The 12,252-nt window shown below is 45.0% G+C and overlaps 1 protein-coding gene across 14 annotated transcripts in view; it reads right to left on the bottom strand.

Annotated features, from left to right (window-relative positions):
- sbf1 (SET binding factor 1) overlaps positions 1–12,252 on the bottom strand; it is a 55,037-nt gene that overhangs the window by 16,478 nt on the left and 26,307 nt on the right. For 6 of the 14 annotated variants that reach the window (XM_010887052.5, XM_010887061.5, XM_010887056.5 and 3 more), the window contains 16 exons: positions 11,077–11,182; positions 10,595–10,727; positions 9,615–9,738; positions 9,166–9,279; positions 5,186–5,263; positions 4,794–4,907; positions 4,507–4,635; positions 4,331–4,429; positions 3,935–4,145; positions 3,666–3,778; positions 3,328–3,477; positions 2,732–2,800; positions 2,443–2,601; positions 1,665–1,942; positions 1,403–1,575; positions 1,191–1,264 (listed from right to left, as the gene is read on the bottom strand). In XM_010887052.5, coding sequence (XP_010885354.1) covers positions 1,191–1,264; positions 1,403–1,575; positions 1,665–1,942; positions 2,443–2,601; positions 2,732–2,800; positions 3,328–3,477; positions 3,666–3,778; positions 3,935–4,145; positions 4,331–4,429; positions 4,507–4,635; positions 4,794–4,907; positions 5,186–5,263; positions 9,166–9,279; positions 9,615–9,738; positions 10,595–10,727; positions 11,077–11,182 — 2,124 coding nt within the window. The remainder of the gene's footprint in view (positions 1–1,190; positions 1,265–1,402; positions 1,576–1,664; positions 1,943–2,442; positions 2,602–2,731; positions 2,801–3,327; positions 3,478–3,665; positions 3,779–3,934; positions 4,146–4,330; positions 4,430–4,506; positions 4,636–4,793; positions 4,908–5,185; positions 5,264–9,165; positions 9,280–9,614; positions 9,739–10,594; positions 10,728–11,076; positions 11,183–12,252) is intronic. The other 8 variants (XM_010887060.5, XM_010887065.5, XM_010887066.5 and 5 more) reach the window with 4 other exon arrangements.

Below are 12,252 nucleotides of genomic sequence, written 5' to 3'. Positions count from 1 at the left end.
CACACAGCAGACAGTTGGAAACAACCATATCAAACTAGAGACATTTCATCGCAAATTAGTTGTGTGTTGTTTCATAACCGAGTAGGCCTAAATATAATATAGATGAAACCAACATGAAAGAAGTAAACAAGCAGAACAGGGACATGGCCACATCATGTTGCATCTATGTTTTGATAAGTCAGATATGAAACTATTCAAATGTGTCAACACTGGCTTCTTACAATGGCCATTTTGAGTGGGTTAGCATTTATCATCTGAGAAGAAAGTTCTAGTTACAGTCAATTGTATACTCCTCAAACCCTCCTGGGGTGTAAAGAAAGGTATTTGAGGTATGGCATGTCTACTTACTGCTAAAGGCCAATAAATCATTCAGACTCAGATCACTGGCATAATCCTGTCCCCAGTGTTGCTGCAAAGGCTTAAACCAAAACAGAGCAGCTCAACTCATAATAGAAAATTAATTACAACTGGCTTTGTAAGCCATTTCCTAATGGGGTTCGCAATACCAGACACCCTGGTGCCGGCTTCGTTGTTGTGGGTTTTAAAAAATTCCCACAAAAAAAAAAATATTATAATTCTGCCAGGAGGAATTAAAGTAAATTGACTGACTGAGATATGTGTTGAGATAAACACAGAGGTGAGTTCCAAATGGAATGATAAGAGAGGGTCTCCCTGAGCTCTTGGTTTGATGCATATGCCGTGCTAAGTTAGCTATACTCTACAGAAGAGAATCCAGAACAAAATAAGAGCCTTCTGCATCTGAAGCCACAAAAGTAAATGAAATCAACCAGGTCACTAGAACCTCCAGCATGCCCTACTCAGGCTGTAGACATCAACCAGGGTCACATTCAAAAGACAATGGGAGAAGATGCAATAAAAAAGAAAATGAATGTTCTCCCTCGTACTGGAAGAGTTGGGGTAGTACCATCCATTTAACTATGTTTTATTCCATTCCTTCTCATCTGAACGAGACCCTGGCTTCTGAGAGGTGGAGGGGAACTACATCACCCAGCATGCACTGCTCAGGTGCGGTGAGAGTCACACGTGATGCTGTCACTGGGACAGACATACCTGCCATAGGTGTGGCACTGTGACACTGAGCTTCTGGGATTGGTGGAAAGGGGGTCAGCTGGGGGGCGTGGCTCTGCGTTGCATTTGTCCAGCGCAATGTAAAATACGGAATTGGTTACCTTTTGGATCGGCGGCAGTCGCTTACTCTCCCTATGGACTGCATCCAACGTCTCGATGTGCATCTGAACAATGTCTGTGAAGTACCACAAGACAGACAGAGACAGAATGACACTCAGTCCTAGTACAGAATTTAAAACAAAACCTGGGCAGTGTTCGTTAGGGTACAGAAACGTTCCCATTAGGCCAGAAACACCCGGGTCAATATCCTCACCTGGTATCATGGTGTGTAGAGCCTTCAGGTGCTCGTTGGTCACCCCGCTCTCGTTGCACACCTTGTCTACGAATCGGTTGATGAAACGCACCACAGAATTGGCCACGTCGGAGCTCTCTGCGTCCTCAAAGCCACTCTCCGTATCGTAGCTCTCCGCCATGCTGCCAGCAATGCTGATGAAAAACCAAGAAATCTTAGAAAACGCCAATATAAGCTTGATTATTTATTATCTAAGACGTATGGGTGCGCGTGCGTGCCCCACCTGTTAGTGTACCTGTTGGTGACATAGCTGTTGCTGACACTCTCCACGTCCCCGATGCCGGTCCGGTTGAGGAGGCGGTTCTTGCTTGTGTCCAGGGGCAGCAGCAGGTAGGACATGCGGTTGGCGTAGTGGATGGCCTGGCTGAACACCGTGCTCTCCTCCTTCTGCACGCGCTCACTCTGCTGCTCCTTGCTGAGCGCCGGCCACAGTCGACTCTGCTCCGACGCCAGCTCCAGGGCACCCAGGAGCTCCTGACCTCCGGCTGGAACCGACTCCTGCTGGTTGTGATAGTGGTTGGGAGGGTAAAGGTCACATGTAAAGACTGATACTACAACTAGCGTGATGTTAGCGGGGACTGGTGGTTCTTACTGGTGTCCTCTGGAGTGTAGGCAAATAGAAAAGGGATGCAAAGGTTTTGAAAACAAAAGGTCCATTCTTTTCAACAAAACTCAACCAAGGTAACTTGAAGCATAAGTCGGCGGCTTACATCTCCAAAAACGTTAAAACCTGAAATGGTGCAACCTTCCTAACAAAACACACCCGTCTAACATGCCCTAATGAGCTGCCTACATCTTGGGTTTGTAGTCTTTTTAATGGAACCATCTTTACTTCAGCCAGCCAGAGGGAATTCAATCACCATGCCCCTCATAACACCATACTACCATTCTGAAGAATAAGCCCTATCGGCCATGTTTTCAGTACCGTGATCGAAAGTGGAAATTTCTCCCAAAGGAGCATTAGCTTAGGAAGAGAATGACATTGTGGCATGTGAACTTACAGAGCTGGGCTGCGCTCCCTCATCTGCCTCCAGGTACAGGGCTCTGATGTGGTTCTGAACATCACTGTAGAACATAGCTTCCCAGAACTGCATGTTGGTCCACACCATGTGGTCCTGAACACAGCTGTAGGCGAACTGGGTGATGCCGGCACCTAGTTTCTACCAGACAAACAACACAGACACACAGGAGCTTAAGAAACCCAGCAGTGAGCTATGAGAACATCACAGGGTTGGTTTGTTTGCTTGCAGTTCAGCGTGGTGGTTTGTGTTGGTCATTTGGTGGACCTACTCTGCAGAAGGCTGTGACCAGAGGAAGCAGGGCAGCTGCGATACCATGTTCATCCATGTGTGAGCAGTCCTGAGACAGAGGTGAACAGATGCATCAGTGTCACCGTGCACGTCAGCCATGGAAACCATGCAGGTTACTTTGTTAATTATCTACCGGCTGGTTTGAACCCTGAATACTGACAGCTCAAAAACCTGTACCAGACGTACGACAGAAAGTTTTAAATATGTTTGGGTTTGTCAGATGTTTATAATAACAAACCTCAGAGGTTAGCAGTATACAACCATTAAACGGCTAACTGCTGAATCCAGGAACAGCTGTAACCATGGTATATTGGCCATAAAACCACATTCTTTGTATGAATAAGAACATCTGCTAAACAGCTAAAATATAATACCACAGTCCCTCGTGCCTTATTGCTAAAATAGATTAGACAGTATGAAAACGTTGAAGGTCTATTTTGTCCACAGGGGTTGACGGTATTGGTTTCCAAACTCCATTAATACAGCTGCTCTCTGTTGGATGTGACAATGTGCTGAAAAGAATACAACTACATTGTCCATCCCAGGATGGACCTGTTTTTTGGCGTCACAATATACCTGCAAGGTGCAATTCATCATGCGGACGATGTAGTCAAATTGCTGATCATCCAGAACAGCTCGGTTCTGCAGAACATGTTGGTTAAGCTCCTGGGTCAGACACACGCGGGCTGCCCGGCCCTTCAGTGCCCGCAGAACAGCTGGCATAAGCTAGGCGGGCATAGCAAACAGATGGGCAGTGTTAAAACAAAAGGTGTTAGTCAATTACTGATGTTTCAGTTTAGGTCAAACCTCCAAACAAGTGATAAACCGGCAATAAGTCGCCCATTAAGTATTAATTTTACAAAGTTTCACCCAACATTTATTATTCCAAAATAACAGAACACCAAGTCTCTCACCTTCTTGGCCTCCAGCATCTTGTTGTCGAAGATGTATGTAATGCAGTTCCGGACCACCTCCAGCCTGCGAGCGCTGTTGGCCAGCACATGACCGTGACGATCCACTATGTCTCCTGGTGGAACAATCACTCCGGGATTACAGCGAATCATTCATCAGACATCCAACCTTCCCAACTTCCCATCGAACGCTGCCATCCCTGCTAACCTCTGACCCACCACCCAAGAGGAATGTCTGCATCACTCTTTCCCTCCCCGTCTGACAAACGTACCCAGCGGAGGGCCGGAGGGTACCATGCCCTTGAGTTCGGCCTTGACCACGGGCGGGGCACCCTTGAGCTTGGCGGCGGCGTGGTCGATGAAGAGCTGGACTGTGACGTCATCCAGCAGGGGGAAGATGGTTAGGTTCTTGGGGTCACCGTGACCGGGGCTCTCAACTGGCCGCTGCACCTTATGCATGGCCACGGCAGGATAGGGGTTCTCCTGGAGAGGGGGACCGAGAGAAGGCCAAAGGTCAAAGCCCACAGAAAGAGGTGTGAAACCGGGGGAAATATATATCATAGAAGGGAAAAGAAAATCTATAATAAATGGCAAAAATAAAGTGGTCTCCTGCTATTATCATGATTATGTGACATAAACAACTAAATAGTTTTTCATGCACAACATACATTTTTGAACAGCTGCTCGGCTAGCTCCTTAACGTGGTTCATGACTTTGTGCGGGTAGCACTCCTCCTGGCGAATACGTTCCACCTGATTGGCTATCAGCTGTAAAGACAGGCACAGGAAGTTAGAAGGGCATCCATTTCACACCATTTCCACTGACGTTACTGTGGTGGACTCACGTCATCGAACAGGTCTGTTGGTCTGTAAGGCGGTCCTCTCTCCGATATGAACCCAGCGAACGCCATGCCATCCAGGACCTTCATCAGGAAGTCGTCCTCCGTCAGAGCCCTCTGTCCCAGGAACGCAGCCTGGACAAACACATCCCAGTCAAGGAACAAGACTGCAAGCACGCACTCAAGATGCCAATCTCCTCCAGACAGTCGTTAAGCAGATGAAGTATTCCATTCTCCTCCAACAGGTCGTAACTGTCGGCCGTCGTCATGTGAGAGGTCGTGTGGTGTTGTACCTTATGGAAGCGGATGACTGGCTCCGGGTGTATGCGGATGATGTGCAAACACCAGCGATAGCCGTGGAACAGCTGGGCGAACAGCCACAAAAACACGGCCCGGATCTCCTTATCCTAGAATGGAGAGATGGGGCGTTAGTGCACATAGAGGAACATCCTGGAGAGTGTCTGGAATCCCTGAGCCATCGTGCCGCTGGAGCGCTGCCCAAAACAGGGACACAGGGTCTCATGGTTACCAGTACTTTTAAATAGCAGACCTGCTATCCAACGCTCATCACATGACCTTATTGTCCAGATCATACCATTCTAAATGTCACACACTATAACAGACATGTAACCTAATACAAGCCCGTATTGACACACACACACACACGGCAGAAGGGCCAGATCACCTGGATTTTGAGTGAGGAGGGTTGAGTGGACGATGGGGGGAAGGCATGGTCAGCTGTCTCCAGCTCTGGGTCCAGCACCTAGAACCGCAACAAGATGGCATGAGTCACATTACTACAGCATGGACAGAACCTCCCTCTGACAGTGTACTTCCATTACACCGCTTCAACTCCTCGACATTAAACAGTACATACATCCTACGGCTAGGTTCAGCCTGGACCGCCCCTGCTCCTCAATTCCATTATGCTAAACAGCAGTCACATTAAAGTAGCTGCACAGGCCCTGCCTGAAAGGTTGCAGTTATTTACGTTTAAAGGACATGAGGTGAATACATTCTGCTAACAGTGATTAGAACAACAGAGCACCTGGCAGCCCCAGGCCAGTGGTTGCTGCCCAACAATCTCCTGCAACATCACCCACTACCACTGCTCTTCCGACCCCACCAGCCAAACACATTTTCCACACCATTAAACAAATTAACTTTCCCTCGTGTTACAAAAGCCTTGCTATCGGTTTTCAAACTCTGCAGTGATCCTCTCCGAGCTGGTCTGGGTGAGGGGCAGTGAGACTCGGGCTGGTTGTGTAATGTAAGCAGGCTTCAGCACACACAGGCTGGGCTTTGGGGCGGCTGTGTTCGCGCTGAGTGACAATGCAGGCTACAACCCATCCAGACAGTCCTAAGGCATGCAGGTAGAAAGGATCAGTCCTGAGGAGGAATGGACCACACACACACACTTCTTATTGGCTGAGGACGAGCAGATCCAGTGAAATGCTCTGTGCATTAGTCTCGTACTCCACCCTTCACGATGCTCTCTAGGAGCATCCGTTTCCCATCCAGCACCGGTCAAGGGTTGGGCAGCAGCTAGATGCCATCCCGTACCATTCATGCCCACAAACAGAAACAAAATACTAGCAAATATACATAGCACAGTTATAAATGTCAAGTGAACATTAACTTATTGCAAGGAGGGACAATCCGGCTCATAAAGTTATACAACTATCAATAAAGGCTACTCACGCTTGAGTAGCCTTTCCAAAAAATCCAAAAAGCACGATCTTTCATAAAAGCCACCAATACACAATAAAAATGTATGCGCTCACTGTGAAGGCCTGAGCAAAGATGTATTTGGCATGTGTATGTCTTACTCACTTTTACAGTAAACATATAGTAAGGTATTTATCTGGCAAAAATGAGAATTTCATTTCCAGTGCAAGCTGATCCCACGTTTTGTGCCACTCACTGTGACTTTGCGTTTTATTATATGGGAAGGTATTTGTATAGATATTATCAGTATAGATACTATTAACATTTCTAAATACCAAGCCTTCTTGGGACAGCGAGACAGAGGGACGCTGAGCAGCATGACTGCTGTGGTTCTGAAAAACAGCTTCACCGTCCCCATCCATCATCAGAACTGGTACTAACCAGCACCAAGCAGTTTCCATTGCGTTGGGCATCAAATATTAGAAGTATGTTCCACAGCAGGGTACTGCATGCAGCACAACGAACAAGTACTTCAATCCCAATTCAACTCAAAGTTTACGCAATAACCGACAATAGCCCTGATGATCTCACTTTCATTTTGAAGATAAGTCATACTCTCTTCGCTTTCACTAACCACTCCCCCTCCCGTAACAGACCATAACCGGTTGTCTTGTGATGGTGCAGATTGAATATGGCTTGAACTTCCTGCCCAGAAGCCAACAGTGAGCAGAGGGATAAGCCAGACAAAAAGCAGGTAGGCCTCAAAGACACAGAAACACCACACACTATCATGAAATGAATGAGAGTAGGGCTGCAACTATCAACTACTTTGATAATCGATTAATCTGTCGATGATTGCAATTAATCAATCAATCTGATGAAGAAAATCTATTCCATGATGAAATGCAAGTTTCATTTATCATCTATTGAATGGGTGTTTTTCCTGATCCATCACATCAGTAAAGTGGGGATTGTTTAGTATTATGCTCCACTGAAAGCATAATAAAGTCGGAACGGGCGGTATACATTTTAATGTTTCTTAGTTATGATCCAGCATAGATGTAGCTAGCTAGCTAAACCTACATTTACACAAGACTCCCATTCAAAACAGTAAAATCACCACAAATTACAACCATCATAAAAGCAAGCTTTAATAGTACCCGCTAGCTACCAACCAATCCATAAATAGTGATCCTCTGGAAGGGGAGAAGGGGCCTGAGCATATCTTTTCACCTGCTTGAACAACATGACACCCCGAAAGGAACAAATGGCTGTGAATGAAGAACATCCGTATTGCCAATAGCATAAAATACAAAGCCAAAACGTTCCCAATCTTGACAGGCGGTGCTGAGACTGCATGAACAGACAGCTTCATAAACCTTGAACGCTTTTAGTAGAATGTTTACAGTGCAAAGAGCACACAGCCATAGAAAAAGACTAATAACGTGCAACAGACACTGGTCCGTGAAAATGAATGCTCGAACAAACAGCCAAATCTGAGAGGCGCCGGATAATGTTGCGGCTGGAACCGGCAGAAGCTAGTGGAGTATCTGATCAACTGCTTGCGGAATACGGGAATGACAGGAAATGGGCTGTACACGTTACAACTGGGGCAGGAAATAAAAATAGAAAAAGCATATCATCCAAGCAAATCAAAACCAAGTGATTCAGACTCAAGACACTTGATTGGATATTCAGATAAGGCTCTACAAACAAAGCAATTATATAGATTTTTTATTTTTGGTGATACTAAAATGACAAATTCCTTGGTTCAAATGTTGATTAAATTCTGTATAAGTGCAGATTTTGCTGTGCATACCCTTTAAGGTAGGTGCCCAAAAATGCATTAGAGTAGTTACTCTAACTACTCTAGCAATACACGCAAGTTCATATGATCCAATCCTTCCCACTAAAACATTACGTTGATTTAGATCCTCAATCATTAAGGGAGGAATACGTTTTCATTTGGGGAATAAAATGTTCCCAAATATTTATCATGTGGGAGAGCTTGTCAGATTCTACAATTCATCATCTCTCCAATTAATACAAACATACAAAGTATATTTGGGCAGTGTACGTCAATGCCGATGTCATACAGGAAAATAAATAACTCTTCTTTTGGCTCCAAACTAGAATTTAAAGGAATGGCCCATGTGAAGGAAAGGCCCGTGTGAAGGAAAGGCCCGTGTGAAGGAAAGGCCCAAGTGAAGGAAACGCCCAAGTGAAGGAAAGGCCCATGTGAAGGAAAGGCCCAAGTGAAGGAAAGGCCCATGTGAAGGAAAGGCCCATGTGAAGGAAAGGCCCAAGTGAAGGAAAGGCCCATGTGAAGGAAAGGCCCATGTGAAGGAATGCCCCATTCTGTTACGGGACTTTACTGGCCTAATGTGTATTACAGTCTTTATGGCATGTGCCAACAAGCATCGTTTATGGATCTAAAAATAGACATATCTGATTAGTCTATAATTTCAATGGCAATTTGAACACAGTAAAATGTTATATTGTTATCTAGGAGAGTGCTATGATAGTTAAGAAGTGTATGGAATGAAATCTGAATTTAAGACTATAATAAAACAAGGGCAATTTCCCACATATACGTGACAGTTTACTATGAATCATTCACAAAAAGCTGTGAGCAAATCCTTCCTGAGCATATCCTCCCACTCTGTCTTTGTTGTATTAGTTGATAGGAAAGCCATAGCATGCTCTCCTTAACTACATGGAATGGAGCTACAAACAAATGCAAAAACCAGCCAGCAGATGACACTGATAAACAGGCCAGGCCAAGTCATTGCATGGGTTTCAACAAACACAGATGGTATCTGAAAAATACTGAGGTATCAGAGGGAGTTCCCAGGTATACTGGTAGTGAGATGTTAGATTATACGAATGCATGTGATTATACTTAGAAGCGGCGTGACTTTGCGCCAGGTTACCATGCGGTATACCGGTAACACTGAAGGCGTAGACCTAGGCAATGTGGTGGGCTGTCGTGGTTACCATTGAGAGGGCGGTTTGCGTCTGCTGTAAGAGCGGGTCGGGGAGCAGGGAGATGTGGACACACTCCGGGACGGTCACCGTGCCTCCGTCCAGGTCAGCGATGATCACGTCCAACTGGAAAGAGCAAAAAAAAACAAAACAAACAGTGCAGAACATCTCAGTGCCACATCTGAGACAGTTCATAACGTCGGCCTTGACCTACATTACAAATAACACTGACTGCCTGAAGACAGACAGACCTGTTCATTACTAGGTCCGTGCCTAGTTTAGAATCACATAACATGTTACATGTGTGTGTGTGTTAGTCTGCTGATATCAGCTGCACCAGGGCCCCATGAAAACAATGCTACACTTATACGATGAGGAGAGGGGGGGGTGATCTCTGCTTCAGAACAGCGGCAGTATATATATCAATTAGAAAGGTATTGGAATAAAATGGGGTCACATACGGTCATGCTACCCACCAGTTCCTGGGTCTCGGAGCGGAAGAAGGAGTTGACCCCGATGATGAAGGGCGTGGGAGTGCTCAACACTTCCAGGAGTTTTCCCGGAAGGATGGGGACATACGTAAAACTGACGGGACGGAAACAAGGAACATGTCAGGTTTACCAGAATTCCCAAAAGGAAATAACAGAATTACCAGAATGCATTCTTGGTAATCAAATTTCAGTTTCAATTAAGCAAACAGCAAAGATCATTGGGGATTCATACATAGAGAAACATTTTGCTTCATTTCAGCAACAGAGAACAAAGTTTGACCTCCCTCAATCACACAGTTTACAGAACCTCCAAATCAGACATTATGTCAGGGAGAACATTCCAGATTTTGAAAATAACCCACAAAACTACTCTTGCACCTGGTTTCTCTGTTTAGTTTCTCTTTTTACCACCTCTGTACCCAGCAACCATTTCAAAGAGGGTGGAGCCACTGAATTGGGCATTGACTTGTCTGATGAAATCTGGGAGGACGGATTATCTAGAATACATTCTTGTTCAATCAATGAAACGTATAAGCTGATACAATATAAGGCCATGCATAGACCTCATTACTCTAAGACTACACTAAACTTACCCCACTATTTCTCTTCTGTGAGATCGCTGTACAGCAGAGGAGCGTACGTTAACATGTTGGGGTTTGCCCGCTCTTGCACCTCTTCTGGTCAAGGATATTTGAATGGTTCTCTACAGTCTACGAAAAACACATTTATCTTAGCCCTGAACCTGCTCTTTTTGGTTGCTCAGGTAGCACTCAAGGTCTCATGTATGAATGGCTGATGGCTGTAAAGTTTGGAATCACGGCAGCCAAGGAGATAATTCTACCGGAATGGAAATCATCCTCCGCTCCCTGTGTTGAAAACCGGCTTAATGAGATGATTATGTTTAGACAGATGGAGGGGAAAACAAACATCACATCCTGTCTCTCACACACCTGTATTTGAGGGGGAACATAATGGCCAGTAGACCTCTGCAGGCATCTGTTAGTCTCTGGTAGCTCCTGGACAGAAACAGGATCTTGTGTTCCGTCAGGGCAGCACAGAACAGATAGAGGACGTTCACTATACCTGAGAATGACAACATGACACAGAGAGAAACATCACTCCGTGTCCACAAGACTGAGACAGAGGTGGGTTATACAGATCACCAAATGTGGGTTCAAATACATTTTAAAACACATAGGCAAAGAGACTGTTACATTCATGTAACCATATCTAGCCTTTTCACAGAAATTCTATCAAATAGGCCTATGATTAGCTCGTTGTTAGCATTTAAACAATTGCTAAACATCTCATAAGACAACTTCCTGGGTGAAAGAACACTGGAGTGTGTGACTGGTCCCTGTCATTGACGTTACTGATAACAGGCGTCCCTATTGGTCCAGGGCAGAATAGACTGTGTTGTAATTGGACGTACCGAGTTGTCTAAAGAGGTGGGCTACGCTGCTGCCACTGACAGGAAGGGAGTCGTTGATGGGCGTCTGAATGACCTGCCGATCGCCCGCCCCCAACGTTATAGTCCTCTACAGAGAGACAGAAAATAGAAAAGGGAACATACAGCAAGTGTGAATGCCATTTCAAGAAAACATCAGCAACTATACTGGAATACAATGACCGACGGGCGGCGGTATAGAGGCTTAATCAGAGACAGGGTTTAGCAAGTGCATCAGAACTACACAATCACAGGCCATTAATGGCTGAACAGGAGACAATGGACCTATGCTGAATGGAGAACCCCATAGTCATAGGACTTGAATCACATTTAATCACCGCACCAGAGCCATTAGCCGTTATAGGAATCAAATAGCAATGACATGCCTGGCTTTCCATACAGGTCATTTCCCATAGATCTTTGCACAGAGTTCAAAGAGTTCAGATAATTCATTTCGAAGGGGTGTTAACGTCTGGAGGTGTGTGACATGTGACATGTTTTGGGTGAAACATATGAGGTCTCCTTTCAGGTCCTCTTGGGTTTGTGTTAGAATAGTTCTCATGGTCATGTGACACAGGCAGAAAGGAAGTGAAAGACTAAGCGATTTTAGATTCCAGTACATTACATTTACAGAGATTTGTAGTACTTATATGATATTAAGCATGTGTACTCATAAATGTTACCTTTATGTTGCATGCAATTTCAATAACTGTTATTTTATTGTTTTTAAAGGGGGGGGGTGTATTACAAAAGCTTGTCAGTCCACATGAGTTAAGGCATTTGTATAGCATGATTGGTACAGCATCACATTAGGACAGAAATTAAAAAAAATATGCATTCAAAACAAGATCAAGACAGAAGGAGCCCAAGATCAGGAGTCAAAGAAAGGATCCAATACACATCACAGAAACAATCACAGCAGCCTCTAGGACAGAACCCAAAGCACAAGCCTCAAAAGAAACACAACAGGATCTACCCGCATTCTGTAGGATGTACACGCCTTTATCAAGTAGGAATCCAATGTATCTCAAGTACTTTCGAGGTAGCTCTATACAAATGTAGTTTGATATTCTTTGACAATATCACATGGTCAAATACTCCAGAAACTTCCATATGGGTCAATGGAGCCAAATCTGCAGGTGAAAGTACTTGAAATACAGG

The sequence above is a fragment of the Esox lucius genome, chromosome 23 (genome assembly GCF_011004845.1).
Source record: "Esox lucius isolate fEsoLuc1 chromosome 23, fEsoLuc1.pri, whole genome shotgun sequence".
Lineage (NCBI taxonomy): Eukaryota > Metazoa > Chordata > Actinopteri > Esociformes > Esocidae > Esox > Esox lucius.
The sequence above is the reverse complement of the archived record's forward strand: the minus strand, read 5'-3'. Positions and strand labels throughout refer to the sequence as shown.